Raw genomic sequence first — 25957 nt, 5'->3', positions numbered from 1 at the left:
CTGCACTCCCAATACTCACTGCACTTCCAATTTTATAGCTGACTCTACTTGGGAATCTTTTTGAAAAGTGTTCTCTTTGGAAATTTTGGAAAGTCTCAAAAACTTAAACCCTTCCTAATGCGCACTAAATTTGATTCAGGTAGATGCTATTAAAATTATTTCAGAAGATATTTCACCGTTTTTCACCAAAGAAGTCAACTTATTGATAGAAGAAGGCGTGCTACCAGACTCCTTAAAAAAGGTCATTGTCTCACCCATCTGCAAGAATACTAAATCTGAGCAAATGGATCTTTCGAACTATCATACGATCTCCAATCTGCCCTGCCTTTCCAAAATTATTTAAAAATCAGTGCATAATCAATTAAGTTATTATCTGGTGAATAATAACCTTTTACATCCCAGACAATATGGCTTCAGGAAAAATAGAAGTAAAGAAACATTATTGTTATCCTGGGCAGATAACGTTTTTCGTGGTTTTGAATAAGGTCAGACATTTCTTCTGGTATTGTTGGACATTTCTACTGCCTTTAATGCTATTGTTAACTCGATTGATAGTATTTGGTATTTGTAATTCAGTGCTTAATTGGTTTCGTTCCATCATAAGGAATTGGAAATTTGCAGTAAGAATTTGATCTACTTGTTCAGAGTGGATAAACATTAAAACTAGGTTTCCGAAGGGATCAAGTATATCCGATACCCTGTTTAATATTTACTTAGCTCCTCCCTGTAAACGTCTCGATGGTTTAGGGCTTAATTTCCGGATCTATGCGGATAGCATCCAGTCTTCATTTCCTGTAGGCTCTTCAGTTGCTTATGCATTAGAAGAACTTGAGATTTGTCAGCTATCGAGAGATGGTTTCACCAGACTAGATTGGCTCTTAATATTAAGAAAACAAAATAATCCTTATATCAAGGAAAACAAAGACAGAAGTATTACCGGTGTTTATTTTGAGGCCCAGGATATAGTAATTCAAACAGTCGTACGGGATTTGGGTGTTTGGCTAGATACTAGGTTACCTATGAAAGATCAAGCTAAAAATGTACCTAAATCTGGTTATTACAAACTTAGAATATTTAGGAGACTTAAACTGCTGTTAGACGCAGATGATTTTAGGCTAGTGCTGCAAGCTATAATCTTTTCAGGTCTAGATTACTGTAATTTGCTGCTATTTGGGGTTTCCAATAAGATTATTAAGACTCTTCAGCTCTTATATAATCCGGCAGCAATAATTATTTCAGAAACATGCAAATATGAACATATAACCCCAGTTTTAAGTTACACTGACTACCGTTAAAATATAGGATTCAATACAAAGTATTGTCTTTACTCCATTGTTTCATTTACAATGGAAATGCTTCTTGGCTGGATATTAGACTACTGACAAATTAATACTTATCTGATAATTTACTTTTCCTTAATATAGACAGATAGGTTCAGGACCAGAGGGTTAGGCATCTCTACCAGCAGATGGAGATGGAGCAAACTGACGTCACAGTTTATATACTCCTGCAATGACATCAGGCTGCCAAAATTCTCTTCAAAAGCAATTGTGGACAGACTAGAAAAAAAACTTGATTAAAAACATATAACCATTTCAAAACACCAGCCAACAAGAAATATATTAACACTAGTTTAGGAACAGGAGGAACACTTACCAGTAAGCCCTGAAACATGTAGTCTCCCAAAAGGATTATAACAGAAACATCCTGGCAGCCAATGGCGGGAAGCTGAACCCATCTGTCTATCTTAAAAAAGGAACGACCCGCACCATGTGAGGAGGGCCCCCCTTTCACATGGCGCTTGCCAGAGGGGAGCCCCCCGCCTTACCGCTGGAGCCACTCGGTGCCGGCTTAATTCTCCCAGTGAGAGGAAGTGAGGGGAGGAAAGGAAAATATTAAGGAAAGGAAATAATCAGGTAAGTAGTAATTTCTCATTTCCTAGCAGAGACAGATTGGTACATCTCACTGGTCCTTACCCTAAGTTACTCCGAACAGAGTGGGAAGGCTGCCCGTCGTCCAGTCAAAACCACCTGTACAAAGGCTGCGTCCTCCCGAGCCTGCACATCCAGACAAGAATACCTGGAAAAGGTGTGTAAGGAGACCAAGTAGCAGCTCGGCAAATGTCGATAGGGAACAACAATCTAACATCCACCCATGACACTGCCTGAGCCCTAGTGGAATCATCCCTAACCTGAGTAGGCAATGGCTTTTCAGCAGCCACATTTGCAGCCGTGATTACCTCCTTAATACAGCAAGCTATTGTAGCCCGTGAAGCCACTCTCCCTATTTACCTCCAACATGAAGGGCAAACAGGTGATCCATCTTGTGGAAAGGCTTAAAATCCTCCATATACTTCAGGACATATCTCTTGACATCCAAGGGACTTAACAGGCGATACTCCTCCACATCTCTTTCCTTATCCAGAGAAGGCAAGGAAATGGGTTGATTCAAGTGAAAATCTGAGACCACTTTAGGCAAGAAGGAGCAGTATGCAGAATCGCTCGTAGAATCACCCGAAAGAACGGTTCCTGACAAGACAAAGCCTGCAGCTCAGAAATTCGATGCGCAGAACATATTACTCAAGGAAAGGGAGCGCATCAGTCAAAAAGTATGACCCGACAAAAAGTCCAAATCTAGATTAAGACTCCACAAGTGTACCAATAACCGCAAGGGAGGACAAAAATGTTTCACTCCCCTCAAAAAATGGGCCACATCAGGATGAGATGATAAAGATTCACTATTCACTTGACTCCTGAAACAGGCAAGAGTCACTATTTGTACCTTCAAGAAATTAAGGGTCAACCCTTTATTCAACCCATCCTGCAAAAATTCCAAAATGAGCACGATCCTCACACCAAGCCTCAAACATTCGCAAAACTCATACATAGGCTAAGGAAGTGGAGAATTTCCATGCACGTAGCAAGGTGGCAATCACTGCAGTAGTATAACCATGCTTCAACAAGCGATCCCTCTCAAGGGCCATACCATAAGACGAAGCAAAGTCAGATCTTCGTGAAGGACCAGTCCCTGCTGCAACAGATTCCTATGTGTTGGAAGAGAAAAGGGGAGTCTACCAGGAGTCTTCGCATACCATGGTCTCCTGGGCCAATCCTTTGCTACCAAAATCACCATACCCCTGTGGACTTTGTCCAACCAAATTATTCTGCCCAACATGGGCCATGGAGGAAAACCACCATGGGCCATGGAGGAAAACCACCATGGGCCATGGAGGAAAACTATTCTGCCCAACATGGGCCATGGAGGAAAACCAACATGGGCCATGGAGGAAAAACATAGAAGCTTGTCCTCCAGCCAGACCTGCACGAGTGCATCAAAATCCAAGGACCTTGGATCTCTCCTGCGACTGAAGAATCAATTATCCTTTGCATTTCAAGAAGTCACAGCAGTCTAGGAATGAAGGCCCCAGCGATCCACTATCAGCTGAAATACCTTGTCCGAGAATACCCATTTTCCTGGGTCCAGATTCTCTTTGCTGAGAGTCTGCTCTTATATTGTCTTTTCCTGCAACGTGAGAGACCAAGATCTCCTGAAGATGCACTTCTGCCCATTCGATAAGTTGGTCTATTTCCTGCGACACTTGCTGGCTATTGGTTCTTCCCTGCCAATTGATGTAAGCCACTTTCATTGTGCTGTCCAACATTACTCAGACTGCTCGACCATGCAGTCTGACGCTGAACTGCAAGTACGCCAACTGGACTGCACGGGCTTCCAGACGATTGATGCTCCAGAGAGACTCCTAGTGCCATTAGTTCCTGACAGTGAGCTCCCCAACCCTGGAGACTCACATCTGTCGTGAGTACCATCCAGTCTGGTGAGATCACAGGAACTCCCTTACAACCACAACTGAAGGCAAGTGGAGTTGAATCGAATAGTTCTGAGACTGCGGGTTCTAACGAGACAGCAGGGAGCACTGAAGAGAACACATATATATGCGCTCTCACCCACGGCACCACTTCCAGGGTTGCCGCCATCAAACCGAGGACCTATAGATAGGACCACACTGTCAAGCGTATAGTGTTCACCAAGCGACACACCTGCAACCTCAACTTCTGAATACTAACTTCTGGCAAGAAAACTTTGCCCTACCTCGTGTCGAACACCCAGATTCTCTAACCACTGAGATGGTTTAAGACTGTTCTTGGCTAGGTTCACCACCCAAATGAGCTCCTGCAACTTAGAGATCAGCTTGCGCATCATCAGGTGGCTCTCTTCCAGAGACTTGGCTTTAATCAGCTAGTGTCCAAATACAGGTGTACTAGGATTCCATCCTTTCTCAACTCTGCCGTCACCACCATCATAACTTTGGCAAAATTTCTGGAAGTGGTAGCAGACCCAAAAACTGACAATGGCATCCGCAACACCACAAAACACAGAAAAAATTGGTGCTCCAATCAGATTGGAATATGGAGGTATGCCTCAGATAGATCCGAGGAGGTCAGAAAGAGAATGGTGAATAAAACGGAAAATGTCATAATGCCTCTGTATCGCTCCATGGTGAGACCGCACCTTGAATACTGTGTACAATTCTGGTCGCCGCATCTCAAAAAAGATATAATTGCGATGGAGAAGGTACAGAGAAGGACTACCAAAATGATAAGGGGAATGGAACAACTTCCCTACAAGGAAAGACTAAAGAGGTTAGGACTTTTCAGCTTGGAGAAGAGACGACTGAGGGGGGATATGATAGAGGTGTTTAAAATCATGAGAGGTCTAGAATGGGTAGATGTGAATCGGTTATTTACTCTTTCAGAGAAAGACTAGGGGGCACTCCATGAAGTTAGCATGGGGCACATTTAAAACTAATCGGAGAAAGTTCTTTTTTACTCAACGCACAATTAAACTCTGGAATTTGTTACCAGAGGATGTGGTCAGTGCAGTTAGTATAGCTGTGTTTAAAAAAAGGATTGGATAAGTTCTTGGAGGAGAAGTCCATTACCTGCTATTAAGTTCACTTAGAGAACAGCCACTGACATTAGCAATGATAACATGGAATAGACTTAGTTTTTGGGTACTTGCCAGGTTCTTATGGCCTGGATTGGCCATTGTTGGAAACAGGATGCTGGGCTGGACTTGATGGACCCTTGGTCTGACCCAGTATGGCATTTTCTTATGTTCTTATGTTCTTACATTTCCCCAACTGCATGGCCATTATCACTGTGTACAATGTTTCCATGCAAAAATGAGTCACCTGCAAATGACAGTTGACTCCTTTGAGATCCAGGATGGGACGAAAGAAGCCCTCCTTCTTGGGCAAAATGAAAGAAATGGAATATTGCCATGTACTTTCTTAACACATAGGTACTGAAACCACAGCCCTCAAACTGAGAAGCCTTGACAGTGTAGACTCTACTGCCTGCTTCTTCTGTGGGGAATGGCAGGGAGACACCATGAACAAGTCCCAAGGAACACTGTGAAACTCCAGCACATATCCTTTTCGCATCACCTCCAGGACCCACTCATTCGATGTGATCTCGACCTGCCTCTGATAAAAGAGAGGTATTCCCCTTTCTTCTGTTCCTGAGGGTGGTTTGGTAAACCTTCATTGTGAGGCTTGGGAGGATCCACTATTCAAGCCTGCCCCTCGTTTGAGCTGTCTAGGACAAAATGACTGAGACCTGTAAAGAGGCAGAGTCCTCTGAAAGGTCGTCCCTCTGTAGGGACGAAACCGCTTGTAGCCCCCTGAGATGATCTCTCATACCAAAGGAGCGCAGCAACTGCTTCTTATCCTCTGGCAACCGAGGAACCTGGGATTCACCACACTTGCTGGCCAGTTTCTCCAACTCTCTCCCAAACAAAAGCGAGCCTTTAAAAGGCAATTTCATAAGATTAGCCTTGGAGGATCCATCAGCCAACCAATTTTGCAGCCACAGCTGATGCCTGGCCGCTATTACCGAAGCCATTCCTCTGGCCGAGGTACAGACCAAATCGCAGCCCTCATCTGCTAAAAAGGTGGCAGCAGGTTCCATAACTGCTCTGGAATTCACCATTTACTATTTTTAAATCACGCCACAGTCCTATATGTTTAAATATTAAGTCATTGTTTATTGATATTTAAACATATAGGACTGCGGCGTGATTTAAAAATAGCAATACAGCAGACAAGAGCGAGCCACCAGGGAACAACAGGAAACTATCTACAATGTCATTGCACTGCTTTAAATGCTTGCTTGAGGATGGCCTCAATCCTCTTGTCATGCACATTCTTCAAGGCCGCTCCTCCCTCCATGGGGATAGTCATCCACTTAGAGATGGAACAGACAAGCGTATTCACTTTCGGAAAACACAGATGCTCTCTCATCACTGGATCCAGGAAGTACAAGCCTTCCAAGGTCTGGCCCTCTTTGAAATTTGCCTCTGGGACGTCCCATTTTCCCATAATTGGGAAAATACAAGAGGCTTTACACAAGAAAACCAAAATGGGATTTTTCTTTGACTCAGACATGGAATCTTCCCCAGGCACTCCCAGCATTTTCAAAGTCTGGAAAATCAGGGCCAGCAGTTCATCTCTATGAAAGAACCGCAACATATACGGTTCCATTCCCAGAGGAATTTCCCCATCCTCCAGAGAGTCAGGATCTGCCTCATCATCAGTGCCATCCGGATCTCTATCAGGAATACCTGCAGCTAACTGGAGTATGTCGGCATTTAAACGTACTACCGGAAGAGGGAGCCTGAGACTCTGACCTGACAGGATTAGATGGAGCTGCGAACTGTGCCTGAAGAAAGGATTGCAATCCTTGAAAAAATTCTACCCAAGAAAAAGCAGAAGGATCCATGCCAAACCAGAAGGCACTTGTGTGGGGCACACTGAGCTGCCATCCCCTGCTGAGGATCCAGTCAAGGGAGTTCCAAGGTCAGGCGTTCATCCAGACAAGTCTTTAACCAGGCCACCATCAGGCTGGGAAGAACCAGGCTTAGTAAAATCAGAGGAAGATAATTCTCCCGAGCTTCTAAGTAGTGCTGACATATTAGAGGGCACTCCAGGCTGAGATGCCCAAATATAAAAGGCAGCACAGAGAGAAAGGCGCTTAGGTTTCTTAGCCACCGGTGCCATTAGTCCGTCAGCACAAACAGGCAACTGAAGATGTGCGCCCAGCTGAGTTCACACTGAAAACATTTAGGCAGCGTACTGCCACCACACCAAACCTAAGCACAAAACTGATATGTGTTAGAATGTTTGCACAGACAGCACACCCAAAGAAAATTAAGTGCACAATTCGAATACACAGCCTGTTGCACTTGCGCACACCAACTGTCCTGTAGAGGGCAGTCGAATATGCAGAAAAGCGCCAAAAACATGCCACGGCCTACCACGCAGCAGACAGAAAAAAGCCTAACACTGGGGGTTAGCACACCCGGGCTGTTCAACCCACCAGGCTGCCCACATCCCTTAACCCCCACGGGAGCAGGAATGAATGTCAGAACAGCTCACCGAGCACAGAGACCGGAGGAAGTCCTACACAACACCTCTACTCTATCTCTGACTTTCTTTTTTAAACTTACCTGAGCTCAGCCCATCCCAGCTGAGTACAGAGAGTGTCTCCGGCTGCGGGGGGAGAAGGCATATGCCTGCACCCATTGCCTTTCAGCTATTCAAACAGCCAAGTCCATGCTGACTGAAAAAACAGCTACCGGACCAAGGGACTCATTTGAGGGACCACAGACATCACCTCAGGAATTCTCAACTGGGGAAAGGACTCATTTGATATCATCACAGGAGAGCACGTTTTTTTATTAATTTTTTTCTTTTCTTCAATTTTGCCTATGAAAATCTAAAGCAATCCCCAGTAGAGAAATACACGTCCACCATCTGCTGGAGACAGAGAATACTGGCAGGCTGATGACACTGCAGGAGTATACATACTGTGATGTTAGTTTGCTCCATTTCCAGCTCCTGGTAGAGGTACATAATCCACTGGTCCTGAATCTACCTATGTGCTAAGAAAATCTTTATACTCTGAACAGGAATCTCCAGTCAGCGAATAATGGTTTGTTGCCCATCCTTACTATCCAAACACAATAAGCAATAACTGAGACAGGACCAATCCTGTGGAACAAAATGCCTGAAGCATTGAGATTATTGGTAGATAAAAAATTATTTTAAAAGGGCTCAAAATCTGGCTATTTCAGCAAGCTTTTCATGATATATCAACCAAGTTTTAAGTGAATGTAATGTTTTAAGAGGTGAGCACATCTAAACTGCTCAGGTGGCAAGCCCTTTTTTTTTTTTTTGAAAGATTTATTGAGATGTTAGCTATGACGTTTTGATGTTGACTGATATTAATGAGTTATTTTTTGTTTGTTAGTTTTAATTATGAATGTTTTATTGTAAACTGCTTTGGTTTAAAGCGACATAGAAGAAATTTTAAATAAATAAATGTATAAAGACAAAAACAAATCAGCTAAATGCATTAAATTCAAAATAAAACCTTAACAATTAGAAAGACAATACAATATATCTATACACCAATAATTATACCTAAATAAAATACCTAAAAATAGAACAAAGAGAACATATAAAAAACAGAGTCAGATGATAACTAAGATAAAATGCAACTAGTGCACCATCCTACTAACTGAAGACAAATTTTGAGACTCAAAGGTTTGTACAAAAAGCCAAGTGTTTATGCCTTTACAAAATCTAAAGACATTTTCTTTCCTCAGTTCTAAAGGAAGAGAGTTCTACAGGGTTACTTTTACTTTTGAAAGATTTTCTTTTTGTATAGTTAAAGGTCATTAAACAATCAATGCTTATGAAAGATATGTAATTAAATAGTAGCTAAGGTTGATGTCTTGACAATTGGTGCTATTGCACACAAGTTTAAAACTTGTGCTAATTCAGCCCCCTTTGTATATATGTTACAATATGTTCAATATATATGTACTATTTTCTATAGGAAAATCCCTCCCTTTATTCATGAACAAAAGGTTAAAACTTTAATTTGATACATAACCATTATGCATTCTTCCTAAATAAAAAATATGAGGAATAGAAATACCTCAAGAAGACCAGTCAAATATTTCATACATATAGTGACTGGTTCATTTGTAGGAGAGTATGAGCTCCAGCCAGGGAGTGCTGTTATATAGACCATTCCACGCACTATCCTCTCCAGTGAAGGCAACCCATAGAAATGGGGAGCATCAGTCACTCGTAAACAGTGAAGTAGCTTCATCGCCAGCTGTGTTCTGAAGGTGCCAGCAAGCATCATGCATTTTCTATGAGAAAATAAGCAAGGAGATGAGTGAACATTTCATAATCAAAATCATAATCAAAAATACACTCCTCCTCCAGACCCATTAGAGAAGCATACAGAGAATATCTTCAGGTACCACACGCCAACACCACCCAACATATAACATTGAGAGATCGGGCTTTCTCTACAGCAGGACCCCCACTATGGAACTCCATCCCCCTAGAACTACGACAAGAACCTTGCCTTCCAACCTTCAGAAAAAGACTCAAAACATGGTTATTCAAGAAACCATTTCCGGACCCTTACTGATTATCCTCCATCAAACTGAGCCTTACTGATTATCCTCCATCAAACTGATCCAGACATCTCTAGTTACTGCAACGTTCTATCACTTATGTTAAACAGCTACCATCTTCTTCTTTTACTCCCAGTTCGAATCATCCCTGTTTTATTGTAACTTCTTTTTTCTTTGCACTTGTTATAGTTCGTACTGTATATACTCAGGTTATAATTCTGTACGTTATAATTTATTGCTCACCCCTTGTTCTATGTAAACCGACATGATACGACCAACCGTGAATGCCGGTATAGAAAAGTACAAATAAATAAAAATAAATAAATAATCCCTAGTTTCCTCCCTGTTGCACAAATTTGCATATTATTATGACTATCAACCAATGGTAGAGCAGCTTTAGACATGATTAATATCACAATGTGCTCTGACTTTCTGAGATTATAACTAGCTAGTCTGTTTCCCAAAAATAAGGGATTTTAAAAGTGTCTGGGGTATCAAGCGCGCATGAAAGTGAATTCTAGAGGTCTCTAAGTGCTCTATCATTTGTGGAAGAAACTTATTAGATGAATAGTTCAAAAGTTACTGAGTTACTGTGCAGCTGCCAAACATATAGACATGAAGAGGCCAATATTTAAAAACCAGAAGACAGATATTGAGAGGTGACTGAGAGGGTTAAGGAGGCTTAGGGCTGGGGTGGCAAGGATGGGGAGAGGGGAAAGGAGAAGAAAGCCAAAGAAGTGTTTTGTTCCAAACCATAGAGGGAGTGGTGGTGATCGGCCATAATCCTGCAAATTTGATAAAATTTGATAAAAATACCATGGGCCATGGAGGAAAACTATTCTGCCCAACATGGGCCAAAGAGTAAATAGATTCCATGCTGCTTATCCCAGGGATAAGCAATGGATTCCTGCAATTCCACCTTAATAGTAATTTACGGACATTTCCTCAAGGAACATGTCCAAACCTTTTTCAAATTCAGAAACACTAACAGCTTTCACCACATTCCCAGGCAACGAATCCACAGCTTAACTATCAATTGGGCAAAAAAAAAATAAAATTCTGTTCTTAGTTTTAAATGTACATCTTAGTAACTTCATTGAGTGCCCCCTAGTCTTTGTACTTTTTGAAAGGGTAAATAATCAATTCATGCTTATTCATTCCATTCCATTCATTATTTTATGCAATTTATTGTTGTTTTTGCTGTAGTAGCTGTGTTTGATTATGTGAGTATTATTGTGGAGTTTATTGTTGAATTTGACCTTGTGCTTTTGTGCTGATAAAAAAAAGAAATAGGGAAGATTGCGGCGTGAGCAGGCACCTGAAACGCTGAGTTCCGTTACCTGCACTATTTCAAGCAATAAAATGCCTGCAAAGTGGAAAGGAAAGCTCCGTGTCTTTCCTTCAGAACCGGAGATTTCCAGAACACAGCGATTGATAACATCTTTTTTGCTGCAAGAACATTCTCAACGGGAGGTGAAGTAACTGCTGTGAGAGCTAGCGAGGGAGTGCGGCTCTCACCTGATGAAGTCACCTTGAGCCCCCCCGGATCCTCGTTTGCCCAAGATTGCTTCGATTCCCAGCTTCTCTCAGACAGCTGCGTCGCAGAGCCATGATGAGACAAGAGCGACAGCAGCAGGAGGAGGTCAGAGGGCAGAGGACGCCGAAGCTCTGTTACAGCCTTCAGAGAGCTCAGGAGTATCAAGAGAAGAAGTTTTAACTTCTAAGCCTTCCATGTTGACTCCTACATGGGAGAGAGAGACTGAGTTTCTGGAAGGAGCAACGGCTGCCATCGGTGGGGAACTTCAACTGGCTGGAATATCTCCTGTGTTGAAAGAGGGTGAGTTTTTTCAGCTTCCCCGCTTTCAAATGCCCAATAAGCCAGAAAAGATCACACTGGAAGCGATATGGGACATTATGGCTGCATTAGTGAAGTCACTCAGGGAGTTTCAGGACAGATATGATATTGTTAATCATAAGTTGGATGTACACGGCACACAATTAGAAGAAATCAAGCCTAAACTGGAAACAGTGGAAGCTGGATTAAAGAAAACCCAAGAATGTAATGCTAAGGTCGTGAAGGAGATTAATGTGGTTTCAAGGAGACGAACATCTTGAGAACCATTCAAGACATTTAAAACTGAGGTTTTTAAATTTTTGAAAGATTATTGGCGAATTCCCTTATATCACTTTAAAAAAATATTTCATGGAAAATCTGAAATTTCAGGAGGGTGAATGTCCCTCAGTGAATAAGATAAATTACCTACCTGTGTCATCTAGGAATAGGGATATATTACAAGGAAGTGAAAATAAGGTGAATTTAACCAGATTTTTGGAAGATTCATCAGCTGAATTCTATGAATGTGCAACTTTAATGGTCTCCTTTATAATAGAAAGTGATATAGTGGAAATCATGAAAAGATATTTTAGGAATATTGAGTTACCCTTTAGAGGCCTCCAGATATGTGTTTTTCCTGATTTTGCTCCTGTCACACAGGACAAGAGATGAGAATTTCTTACTTCAAGGCCACAAGTAGCTGCTTTGGGGTTTTCATACATATTAAAATATCCTTGCAAGTGTGTTGTAAAGTCTTCAACAGAATGTTTCATTTTCTTTTACCCCGAGCAGTTAAAATCCTTCCTAAATGCAAGAAGGTTTATTATCCCCTCCGTTAATTAGCCATAGTGAGAGGATCATAAAGAATGAATGTCTTTATTAAACGTTAAGCCTGATTCTAGCAAATATGTTACTTTGTAATAACTCCCTTTATATTCTGCCCCCCTTCTTAAAAATTTTCTTTAAAGGGGAATGCAAAAATGGAGGATTAAAAGTTAGGATCTTGTGTTTATATATATTTGATTTATTGCATTCCCATTTTCTGTAAGTAAGTAGTATCTTGCTTTAATGTTTGAAATGATAAAAATAAAATAAAAAAAAAAGAAAGAAATAGGGAGGTATTAGCTGCCTGGAATGCCCTTCCGGAGAAGGTGGTGAACACAAAAACAGTCAAAGAATTCAAAGGGCATGGGATAAACACTGAGGATCCCTAGAAGCTGAAGGCCAGAAATGAAGAAAAGGATGCATGGTGGTAACCTGCTCGGTGGCAGTTACTACCCTTAACAATATGCAAGGTGATTACTACCCTTAACCAATAAGCCTTGATACTTTTGATGCAACTGCTCCCCACTTTGACATTGCTCTCCGCTTTGAGGGTATGGGTGGAAAAGGGGAATTGGATACAGAGGACAACCAACACGGACCCTAACATTTACAGTCTAAGGTACTAATACGCAAACATAAGGGAAAAAGAACAGGACTGCTTTTACGGTCAAGTTCAAAAGCAAAGCATGTTGAGCAGCATTGTCTGAATTTTCAAGACAGCTCCTCACCTAGTTAAAATGTTGCTTTGTTAATATATAACACAAACCATCAAGGGAATACCCTGATGTGTGGTGATGTGCGGTAACTATGTCTGGGATAGCCACACGGCCCAGCTTCTACGGAAGAAGATTCTCATTTTTTAGATTGAGTGCCCTCACACAAGGATAACTGGCGCTTAAGGGAAGGAACAGGGGGCACTCGATGCCCATTTGGAAAAACCAGACAAACCAGAAACCGGTAGGCGGGAGCCCTCCATCAGGCATTATAAATATAACTTCACTGGGGTTGACAGGTCCTCAGGAGACCCTTTTGAACAAAGGACTGTCCTTTGCACCCACCAATCAATATTCGTCATTTGAAGGGGAAAACATTTTGTACAAATTTATTAGACAGTTACGGTTATGTCTATATTTTTCAACAACACAGAGTTCTTTAGAGAGACGAGATAACCTGGCACCTCCGTCCACATGGTTACCCCCAGGGCCTACTGACCCAGTCATATATACATTTGCAGAGATGATTCGCAAAGACAGCTTTAATGTAAGAACTAGGGGCAACACTAGATATAAAAATCTTACACAGGAAGAATCAAAGGCGTTGCAAGAATTACAAGCCAACTCAACAGTCATTATAAAACCAGACGATAAAGGAGGGTCCATCGTTATTCAAGATAGAACTCAATACACGATGGAGGCAGAGAGACAGATGACAGCACATTTTACTTGAAGCTCACGGAGGACCCCACTTGCAGCATAAAAAATATGATAGATCCGATCATTGAACAGGCGTTCCAATCAGGGTGGATTAGTGAAAAGTAAGCACGATTCCTCACAGTTGCCCATACCGTTTGTCCGGAATTCTATCCGGTACCAAAAATACATAACTCTTTGCAGGCGCCCCATAGTATCCTCTAAAGGTTCATTACTTGAACCTCTATGGGGCACCCTGGTGGCAAAGATTTATGTATTTTTGGTACTGGATCAGGGAACATTTAGTTTTTCAATATTTCGCAAACCAATTGATCGCAATATTATCCTGCACTATTCATCATTTCACCCAAGTCATCTGAGAAAAAATCTGCAGTAGGACAATTTCTTCAACTCAGACTATTATGTTTAACAGTAGAAGAATTTCAAACCCAAGCGGAGGATATGAAGAACAGATTTCTTCAGCGAGGATATCCCATCACAATCATAAAGAAAGTTTATAAGAGAGCCAGATGGGCCAACAGGGATTTATTGTTACAACAGAAAACAAACCAACCCAATGATCAGATTATATGCGTGTTACCATTTACACCACATACTCATTGTCTCAAGTCCAGTATTTTGAAATATTGGTTGCTTTTACAGATCTACCCGATTTTTTGGGGGAAAAACAATATTTGCCTTAACAAGAGCCAGGAACTTGAGAGACTTTGTGGTTCATTCTAACTTATTGGCTCCAGCAGAACAAGAAAATCAACCCACAGTAGGACAGATCAGTTGCGGCAAATGTAGCGCCTATCCAAACATGTACACCGGAACATATTTGGAGATCCCAGGACGTAGGCGATTTTATTTTCAACACCAATTTTCATGCGAGTCCACGAGTGTAATATATGCACTTTGGTGCCCCTGCAATAAAATGTACATAGGGAAGACAAATCGCAAATTAAAAACATGGATACAGGAACATCTTAGCTGGATAAAAAATCAAAAAGAAGAGGCACCGCTCATGGATCACTGGCGGGAGGCAGGGCATCAAATTCAGGAATTTACAGTGGCAGCCCTCTTTCAGTTAAAAAATCATCCACGAGGAGGAGATTTGAATTTGCGACTGACATAAATGGAACAACGATTCATTTGTACGTGGAATACAATAGCCCCTCATGATTTAAACCGAGAAATTGACTGGTCAATATTTTAACCACAAAATGGCACAGGTGATGGAGTATGAGCTGACCAGCTACCATCCACGAGACAGCCGAATGAGGTGTTTTCTGTTGTAACAATAAATCCCTGTTCGCCCATCTGTCTCTCTTATAAGCTTTCTTTATGACTGTATGGGATATCCTCGCTGAAGAAATCTGTTCTTCATATCCTCCGCTTGGGTTTCAAATGTTTCTACTGTAGAACATAGCATATCACACAACAATAAGATCAGGAAGAGTAGCAGTTCTCTTTCAGGTCCGATTCACCACAATACAGAAAAATTAGAATAACATTTTCAATGGGAAGCAATGAGGTACAATAAAGCATGTATATAGGTTGGTTACAGTAGTTGGACCGGTTTGGGATCGAGAAGCAAGGGTAACATAATATTTAAAGATTTAAAATGTTAAATTCACAAATGTGTGTTTGCCACCTCATTCTGAATAGGATAGTGATGATTGGTCCAGGGAAACATAGAGCAAGACGCCGAATGGAACAATGAAGGCGTCGCTCACAAGAATGAGTCTTAAAGGAAAAATGTAAGTAGAAGAAAACCCTTTATGTGGTATAAAATAGGTTTTAGTTAGGTACAAGATTAAATGTTGTAATATTTGTTGCATTTTTAAAGAAATGTGTTGAAGAGCCCTCGAAACCGCAAGGTGGCTAGAAGACATATCTCTCCAAGGCCCCTGAAGCAGACAAATAGTTGTCGAAACACGGCCGATGTCAGGCAAGGTTGCTTTGATCCAACATAAGCAGCAGGAATTAACTCACTCTTACTGAGACTGATAAGTACCTTTCATATGAAGCGAGAACGCTCTAAGAGGGTCGAGTTGATCGCCAGGGAGAGGGAAAAACAAGGACTTGAAAGTGCAATAAAAAGAAAAAAAACATACAAAAAAAAGTATTTGGAGAATAAAGCCGGTAGCTATATAATGGGATAATCACAGAGTGGCTATCCCAGACATAGTTACCGCACATCACTACACATCAGGGTATTCCCTTGATGGTTTGTAGTTTATGAGTTTTGTACAAAGGGAACAGAGGTTTTGTTGTTGTTATTAATATATAAGGCTTGGGAGTAAACTGCACAGAGAGGCAGTTACTACCCTTAACAGAAACATAGGGGGTAATCTGCATGGAGAGGCAGTTGCTACCATAGGAAATTTGCTGGGCATCTGCAATCAATACTATGTTATTATTAGGGCTACAAAGCAGTGTACAACATAATTACAAATACAATATAACCAAAATCACTCAGTACATAAGTAAAACAATCCAAATTGTACCAATCTCACAATACATAATTTTAAACAATAGCAAACATATAAAACACAGCTTAATAACCATAAAATACTAGATTACATATACACTTTATTTATTTATTTATTTATTTAAAGGATTTATATACCGGAGGTTCCTGTATAATATACATATCACCCCGGTTTACAAGGAACGGTAATTATCGCTTCATATAGCGGTTTACATTGAACATGTTAAAAACTAAGTAACAAATACTTAAACATGAAATACTAAACATGAAATACTTAAACATGAAAACAGAAAACTAATGCTTCATATAGCGATTTAAATTGAGAGGTTAAACGTAAGTGACAAATTAGAGTATCTTACTAAGCAGCTCATAAACATGCGAGTTAATAAATAGATAGCCTGGTGATATGTTTGTCAACATGAATATATGTATATATGATTATATAAAGTATCCTAAAAATGGTAAAATGGACGTACAATTCGAAAGTTTTATATCCTCGGTAAGTTATATGCTAGGGGCTTTGAAAGTGCAAATAGACATGGTAAAGTCATTCTTCCTGCTCCTAACTGTAAGGGAATGCTTGTTTGAATAACCAACTTTGGAGCAGAAGTAATCATTCATAGCTTTTAACAAAAAGCCAAACTTTGCAAATCTTTCCAAAGATTAAAAAATCATCAATAAATCTAATGGATAAAGACAGTGTTCCAAAGCAAAGGGCCAACACAGAAGAAAGATGTAGATTTGGTTTCACCAAATTGACTGACAGGAGCTTTAACATTTGCTGCAAAAAGTGCAAGGCTCATTGTGGTTGGTAGAGTTGTAAAAAATGTAATATATATTGTGGTCTGTGTTTATGCATAATTCAGAAAACTAAACATATAATTTTGAAATGTATTCTCTAAATTATGGGTAACCAGTGAAGTATAGATTCTAACGTACCTGTCGGTAACTGACATGAAACAAACCAGTAATGTGTTAAAAAACACCATCAGTTCCTTCCGAAGATGTTGCCTTATAGTAGCCTGTGGATCATTTGATTCGTTTCGCACTTGGGACTCTGATTGTACCAATAAGTCCAATAACGGGTTTGGGTTCTAGAAAACAAACACATATAATGCTAAAACTCAATTGTATTAGAAACTATGGAACTCCCTACCAACTGAACTAAGAACTCAAGAAAACCTAAAAACATTCAAAAAAGATATAAAAACATGGTTGTTCAACAAAGCATACCAACTCACCCAAAGAACAACACAACAACTTCACCCTCCACTTCAACCTGAAGATTAAATGAATAAATGAACTTATCACAACTATGGACTATAACTAAGAAGTTAAACGTAAACAGATCACTAAATAACTAGCATTTGATACCCCTATATTTACCAACAGTTTGAATCTTTTTGAAACCCTGTTTATCCCCCTTAACATTGTAACCTTCATATTTGTTGTAAACCGTTATGATGGATTTATAATTATGAATCCAAATGACGGTATATAAAACCCGATAGATAAATAAATAAATAAATAAACTGTTTAACTATCTTTTTTCAATATTATTTTTGAAGCAGGTTTAATTTCCCTGCTTTAGCAAGGGTCCTCACATCATGTCCCTAATGGGGTTGGTTGCAGGTGTTAACTCTCTATTGTGTGCAGCTTCTCAATCTCAGTCAAAAAGTCATAAAAATATTATCAGCTCATAGCATAGATCCTGCACTTAGGGCTTTACCAAAAAGAAATTAAGAATTAGCAAAATGAAAGAGAGGGATATGAAAAACAATCAACAGATTACAGGTAACAATGTCCCCAGTTTTATATCATCTATTTTTGGCTCAAAATTGTATATTGTTAAATTTAACAACTATTATATAAAGTAAGAAACCTTCACAAAAATAATTCAAAATATTTAAAGGGTCAATTTTGTAGCTTCATGTCATATCTTGAAAAGACAAGCATGCACGTTGTCGGATCAGACTTTTATGGTGAAAAAAGCACCAATATTTAGATGTATTGGTCATATACATAATCTGAAAAGGACCAGTGACTTCCTATTTATTTGTATATGGTTTCTCTTCTGCATGCTTAAAGTTTATATTTTTTAAATAAATACTATAATTTTCTGAGTCAAAAATAATCAAGTGTCAAATCCAGCAGCACCATTATGAATAACAATGTTAAATTTTTGAATGAATAATATTGCTTTCATTTTTTTTTTTTTTTTATTGGTTAATGTCTTGACTCCTAGCAACAATCCAAACCTGTCTTAGCCTCAACAGTAACCACTGCTGAATTATGTACATACTACCCCCATGAATATATAGGAAATAAAAAAATGTCAGGACAGTTGACTAGGTGGTAATCCACAACAAACTTAAGCATGAATTTAAGACAGGTATAAAATGCCCCTTTGTTCTGATGAAATTTAGAATAAGATAGATAGGGCATGGAGCTCACAGACTCTGCAGATTAGTGATTGCAACCAAAACTGTAACATTCTAAATCAGGAATTTAAGCTTATAGAAGTCAAGAAGATCAAAGGTAACTTATCTGAGTTAAAACCACATACATGGCCCAATGAACTGCAACTAAACCCACTGATGAGACTTCAGACTATGTCTTGAATCAGTCATGTATCAGGATACATTTCTCTCCTTACAGATAAATAGCTCTTAGGATTACCACTTGGTAGTGAGCCCAGACCCATACCTTGACTGTCTCCCAATATAGGAGGTGGTATCCCATTTATCACTGTTTATTCAGGCATACATTCCTAACTGGTTGTTAGTCTGAGTTAGGATAATTTAGTTGGCTAGATTTATTTATTTATATTATTTTGTATATGATATTCTGATATCATTCATAACGGTTCACAATGTCAATATAAATAAACTAACAATAAACATAACAGCTGTAACAAATAAAATCATTCCTAACCTAAAAACAAAATATAATACGAATCATTTAATAATACATTAAATTTACCATTTTACTCCATGTAGCTTTCGGTTCCCAAAAAAATGGGGAGATTCAGACTCATCCAAGATTTGAAAATGTTAATTTTGAAAAGGAAAAGTTTAAGATGGTATCCTTAGTCACCATTCTGTTTTAATCAAGGAGACAGCAGAGTTGCTTACCTGTAACAGGTGTTCTCCCAGGACAGCAGCATTCTCAGTGTGCTAGTCAAAGCTTCTAGAAACTTTGACAAATTTTTCCATGCTGGGCTCCATCTGATGATATCACCCATCTGTGAGAACTACCATCCTGCTTGTCCTAGAAGAATGCTTATGAAATGCCAAGAACCAAATCTGACAGGTTCAATATGGACTGAATTTGATATACTGCATTTTGATCCCTAATGAGCTGTCTCCAAGACAGATGCAGGCCAAGTCCTTCTGGTGGATTTTCAGAGTTTAACCACTTTATTTATTTATTTAAAACCTTTTTTTGTACCGGTGTTAGTGTGAACATCACATCGATTTACAATATAACAAAATGAATAGAAAATACAATTAACAAGGGAATAAAACAGGTGGGCGAAGAGAAACGCGGGAAAGCAGCATAGAAAGTACAACTGGTGTAGAGTTCTTAACATAGGTAACTATTGGAACATATGTTGGATAATATTATGAATGCTAGTTATTATATACATTATATACATTAATAGAACATAAAGATCACAGTGGACGATGGTAGAAGAAGATGATTGATGGTTATAGCAGGGGGGTTTGCTAGTCAGGAAATGCCTGTTTAAATAACCGTGTTTTTAGTTTCTTCCTAAATTTGAGAAAACATGATTCGAGACTGAGTGCTGAGGGCAGGGTATTCCAACATGAGGGGCCTGCGATACTGAGGGCACGTTCCCTTGTGGTGGAAAGGTGTGCTGTTTTTAGAGAGGGCACGTGAAGGGTTCCTTTGTTGATTGTTCTAGTGGGACGATTAAGGTATGTAGAGGTGAAAGGAAGGTCAAGCCAGTTGGAGTGGTGGGAGTAAATGGCTTTGTGGATGATAGTGAGTGTTTTGTAAAGAATGCGAGAGGGGATGGGGAGCCAGTGGAGGTCTTTGAGAATGGGGGTTATATGGTCTGTTTTATGGGCATTTGATATGACTCTTGCCATAGCGTTTTGGAGCATTTGGAGCACTTGATTCATTATATTCTTTATTTAGTACAGCTTATTTATTTGTTCTCTTGAAACAGACCTCCAGGGCATTGAAACATGGCATGTCAAAAAGATAGTATGTGTTGTTAAATAAAATTTATAGCTGTCACGTTTTTGTTAGAATTTCTTTGATGTACATTTCCTTTGGAATCAATGTTTTGAGCTGCCTGAAAGGAGTGTTTGAGCCTCTATAAACATTGCTTTTTTATGTTCAGAGATTCCCTACTGTTATAAGAAATATTTATATAATGTACAATCTGATTTTCAGAATGAATATTTTTCCCAAATGAACAATGTAACCCTACCAAAGGTCAGTTTGTACTTAGTTACATTGGTTGCTGAGAGAACTCTGACATTACCAGCACTTGCAAAGGCTTTTCTAATCATCTGTTAAGGGATAATATGTTATTTAATAGAACCTGGAAACATCTGGCATCAGAGACATTATGCATCCAATAATGAAAAACATTCTACTTTACATTCTAAACTGCACTCTCAAACAGAAAAAAATACATGTCCTAAGAAAGATTTTTTATATTTTCTGGACTTTATAGCAAAGTCAAAGGTTTTTATGTCCTGAAGAAATACTGATTTCTCAGAGTGGTTTACAAAACAATGGCCAGTACAGAGTTCTTTAAATCCAAGAATCCTTATCATTATATGAACATAGGACAAAGCTAGGGGCATGACAGTTATGATGTTTGATGATGACCAGTGGTTCTACTTTGGGAAAAGTCTCTGAGGGAATTCCTGTCTTCCGAACAATCTCTATTTTACTGCTTACTGGACTATGGCATTAGCTCTTTAAGTCACATGTTTTCTACTGATACAACTTTAAATGCATTCTGAATTAAGCAAAGGATGATAAGGGCAATTCTATCACTAGGGATATTTTTAAATGTTATTGTATTTATCCCCAAAATTTATCAGTGTTTATTATAACAAACAAAAACTGAAAAAATCAATGGAAATAAATTACTGATTTTTTTCCACTGATTTTCTTCCATTTTTGTTCTTTATAATAAACATTGATAAATTCCTAGGGAAAATAAAATCTGGAAATGAATGTCTCTGTCACTTGAAGATTATTTATTATTAGCCATCTGGGCTCAAATCAGCAAGCTTGCCAGAGACCTTTTCCAGAAAATTGATATTCTACATGCCTTAAGCAAAAAATAATTTTAAGTTACAGGAATCTGATAGATTTTCACCTACAACATAGTACAGTGCATTTTGCAGATAGATATGAGGCAGCAGAAGCTGGAAAAAAAAATTAACATTTTCACAAAGTATGGGATCCTGTGGGTCTATACCTTTTACAAAAACACTAACTGGATAAACATGATAATGCTTTTTAATTCTTACAATGAATTCTATAATAATACTTTCCATATATTATATTACAATTGGTGTTAGGAACCTGATGAAAGTTCCTGATTTAACAGGAAAACGGAACAGTATAGTACATGACTGTGTATGTGCTTGTTCTAATCAACAATCTACCTTATAAATGGCCTGTGACCGACGGCCCGCAAATGCGCAGTAGAGCGCAGCTCTACTGCGCATGTGCGGGCAAGGACGTCGGTCAGAAAAAAAATGGCGGTGGGGCCGCAGGAGCGGGAGGAGAAGCAGCGGCGCCGCGCGCGCGCGGTGCCGCTGCTTCTCCTCCCCAGATCTGCCGGCAGATCTCGGGGGGGGGGGGGTGTCACTCCCGCGCCCCCCCCCCCCCCCGAGATCTGCCGGCAGGAGCGGGAGGAGAAGTAGCGGCACCGCGCGCTACTTCTCCTCCCCAGATCTGCCGGCAGATCTCGGGGGGGGTCACTGCCGCGCGCGCGGGAGGGACCCCCCCCCCGAGATCTGCCGGCAGGAGCGGGAGGAGTTAATGGAGCCGGGTGAGGGTTGCGGGAAGTCGCGCTTACGGCGCCGGGAGGAAATGGAGGTGGGTGAAGGGAGGGACTGAATGGGAGGGAGGGAGAGGGGGACTGAGTGAGTGGGAGGGAGGGGGGACTGAGTGGGAGGGAGAGGAGGGAGTGAGGGAGAGGGGGGACTGAGTGAGAGGAGAGGGAGGGTGGAGAGGAGTGGGTGGGGGAGGGGGGTGGTGAAGAGTGAGGGGAGAGAGAATGAGGGGGAGGTGAGAGACAGAGGGATGTAGCCCGTTTTAACGGGCTTTACGGCTTGTATATAGATATTATATACATGCCAACAATGCTGATTTGAGTGCAAGTCTTCTGATCCCAATGCAGCTTTCATAAATCTCCCAATACTGGGAGATAGCATTACAGATGATCAGATCATCTGAAGTTGGCTCATGGAGACTACCCTGCTAGTAAGAATGAGGGGAGCAGCATAGGATAGGATATCTGAAATGGAGTAGAAGAAAAGGGGAAAAAAGAGAAAAGGATAGTATAGGGAAAGCATTGGCAAGGAGGAGAGAAAGGCAAACAAGAACACACAAAAAGTGAAAGGTTTCAGAGATAAGAAAATAAGACAAGTATAAAACATGGAAAAATGTTTGCATGCCCAGGGCTAACAAATGAAAAATGGTTAAGAAAAAAATGCCTAATACCTGACCATGGAAGAACAAACTCTAAACTACAAACTTCAATCACATTTTTTCCTAAAAGTACTTAATATGCTAAGTTTCTTATCTGTAACAGGTGACTTCTGTAGACAGTCGGATCAATTAACCACATAAGTGGGTGATGTCAGCACCAAGCTGGAAAAGCTCTCTGAGACATCAGAAAAACTAAGGTTTTTGTAAGCATGCACAAGTATTCCTACACAGCTGTTGTCATACAAGTCTCTTCAATCTTCATAAAAGCTAACCTTCAAGACTAAGGGCCAGATTTTAAAAGGGTTATGCGCATAAGGTACGCGCGTAACCCTTTTAAAACGCCCTTGCGTGCGCCAAGCCTATATTGCATAGACTTCCGGCGCGTGCAAAGCCCCGGGACGAGCGTAAGTCCCGGGGCTTTCTTGGGGTGGGCCTGTCGGGGGCGTGACGCAGTCAACGCGTCATCGAGGGGGTGTGTCGGGGGGGCATGACGCGGTCGGCACATCATCCGGGGCGGTGCCACAGGCGTGGTTTCAGCCTGGGGCGTTCCGGGGCGTGGCCGCAGCCTCCGGACCAGCCCCCGGACCGGAACATGGCGCGCGGCAGCCGGCCCGGCGCGCACAAAGTTACACCTGCCTTGAGCAGGTGTAACTTGTGCGACAGAGATTAGGGGGGTTTAGATAGGGCCGGGGTGGTGGGTTAGGTAAGGGAAGGGAGGGGAAGTGGAGGGAACGGGCAGCGGGCGCAGGACTCGGCACGCACAAGTTGCACAAATGTGCACCTCCTTGCGTGCGCCAACCCCGTATTTTATAAGATATGCGCGGCTACGCGCGTATCTTATAAAATCCGGCGTACTTTTGTTCGTGCCTGGGGCGAGAACAAAAGTACACGTGCGCGCTGTGTTTTAAAATGTACCCCAGAGGAGGATAGGATTGTGTGGCTAATTTGTACTGCAGTTTCAGATATGCAACTTCATTTTACAGGATATTAAATAGCCACATAAGTGGGGATTCTCCCAGATTAAGTTTGCATGAACATATCTGCTATGTTTTTGTATTAGTAATGGAACATGCAACCATTGCTCAAGTTAAAGATTTGCAGGAGAGTTTAAGGAATTCATTAAATACGCTCATGAGAACTGCTTGGTCAAAAACATTAGGAATGTGCATTCTTTTAAAACAAATGGATGTCCTAAAACGAATGGGACCTCATTTATTTTATTCAAGGGTCTCCAAAACAAATGGAGGGAGTCCCACAAATGAAACAAATCTATTTTCTTTCATTCATTTAGTTCCCCATTCATTTCTTTGGCCACTGAAATCTATAGGCCATAGAAATCAATGGGGAAGGGGAACAGGTATAACCATAGCAACCAGCCCTTCCTTGTGAGTCATGTGTGACCTCACTTGCTTGTCACAGCCTGGGCAGGACATGCTATGAAGCAGACCACAGAGGCAACATATCATAGTGAAGAATTTTTCTAATCTATCCTATCTCTGCTTTCTAGATCCAGTAACACTGATTCTGAAGACTGAGCATGTGTGGGAATTACTGTGCATTTCTTTTATAGACTTTTTTTGGAAGAATGCAGTCACGTGGATTTCTCACAGAGTTCAACTTTCAAAAAACACTTTTTTGGCTGCTTCAGTAATTTTAGCCTATACTGCGCTGGTATCACCTACTGTGGCAGTCAACAAGGAAAGACAGACATTAGCACTTTGCTGCTGTTTTTTCTCTCCCTTGAAGGAGTAGGGTCTGTATGTGGGTGGGAGAGAGTGGGGAGACTGCAGCAGTGCTACTGATTTGGTCTCTATCTGCCTGGGCAGTGGGTTCTAGTCCAGCAATATGAGCAGTGCACAGTACTGCACAGGGACTGAAACATACCAGGCTGCCAATGATTTTTGTGGAGCCTGTGTCAGTATCAGCAGTCCCAACACTACTGCAAGGCACAACACTGCATTTCCTATGTGTGGGTGATAGTTCTACACACACACACACACAAGCATGGTACAGTCGGTGGTTATTCAGTCCATTATGGCACACAAATAAAAAAATCATTTTAACATCCAAATCCTCGGTGACCAAATTCCATTATGTAAGAAATTAGGAAAGGCAGAGGAGGGAAAGGAAATGTTGGCAAGACTGGCAGCAATAACAAAAGAAGTAATTCTGCACCCAAGTTAAACAGGACTTCCTCAAGCCTAGAATGGCAGAAGGCAGCTCAACTCATAAAAAAAATTAAATATGGAGAGCATGCACCACTGCAGATTGCAGATGTTTCTCTCCCTGTTACTGAATGGAGGGAAAAGATGAGAGAGTTATACAAGGAGGCAGAGAGTAGCAAGGCAGCAGAAATAGGAGACAAACAATGCCCAAAATAAACAGCATACTCTTCTCTACTCACTACTACTCAAGCCATAAAGGAAATATTTTCATCAACTGATTCAGGTGAAGAATCTTGGATTGCCTGAATCAGGAGACATTGAAGAAAAACTGGAAGAAGAAAATTTGGGAGGAGTATACAGTAATGTCAAAGCACCCAGTTTTTTGATGGGGGAGATAGAACAAAGTGAGAAAGATGACAAAGAGCAGATAGCACAGGTAGAGAGTATGAGTGATAATCCTGTCATTGTTCCTCACTGTCCATTCTCTATCTCAACTCCAGTTCCACCATCCACCCCCAAGAATGTAAAGAAAGGATCATGGAAGAAATCTGTGGTCTAGAGGCACTTAACAGTCAGGGGTAGAACCCAAGTTTCGCACAATGTAGGGAGAACCCAAGTTTTGCACAATGTATTCACTACTTGAAGGACATCAGTTGAGGGAAGCAAATGGGCATCTGACAAACAATAGTATACATTATCACCTGTAGAAGTAGCACCTGCTAGCACTGCCATCTGGGAAAGACGGCAGTACTAGTAAGCAAGTGGTTGAAAAGGGGAAGTGTGTTCCCAAAGCTGATCCCACACCCTCGGCTCCCCCCCATTTATCAGAAGTGAAACCTACCATGGAGGAAATAGGGTGGTGTTTAGTAGCACTGTCCTGAGATAAGAGGTAGACAGCATGAAAAGTTGTAACAAGAAGCATCAGGAAAAGACTGCCTTTGATGACCAAACCCTGCAAATAGTGGAGAACGTAGGTTTCCAGTGTCTGCTGCAGGTATTAGTG

The 25957-nt window shown here is 40.7% G+C and overlaps 1 protein-coding gene across 4 annotated transcripts in view; it reads right to left on the bottom strand.

Moving 5' to 3' along the window:
* Positions 1-25957, bottom strand: part of RTTN (rotatin) — a 685521-nt gene that overhangs the window by 382385 nt on the left and 277179 nt on the right. For all 4 annotated transcript variants that reach the window (XM_029590900.1, XM_029590899.1, XM_029590897.1 and 1 more), the window contains exons 27-28: positions 17018-17172; positions 9021-9240 (exon numbers count right to left, since the gene is read on the bottom strand). In XM_029590900.1, coding sequence (XP_029446760.1) covers positions 9021-9240; positions 17018-17172 — 375 coding nt within the window. The remainder of the gene's footprint in view (positions 1-9020; positions 9241-17017; positions 17173-25957) is intronic.

Source organism: Rhinatrema bivittatum, chromosome 2, assembly GCF_901001135.1.
Source record: "Rhinatrema bivittatum chromosome 2, aRhiBiv1.1, whole genome shotgun sequence".
NCBI lineage: Eukaryota > Metazoa > Chordata > Amphibia > Gymnophiona > Rhinatrematidae > Rhinatrema > Rhinatrema bivittatum.
The sequence above is the reverse complement of the archived record's forward strand: the minus strand, read 5'-3'. Positions and strand labels throughout refer to the sequence as shown.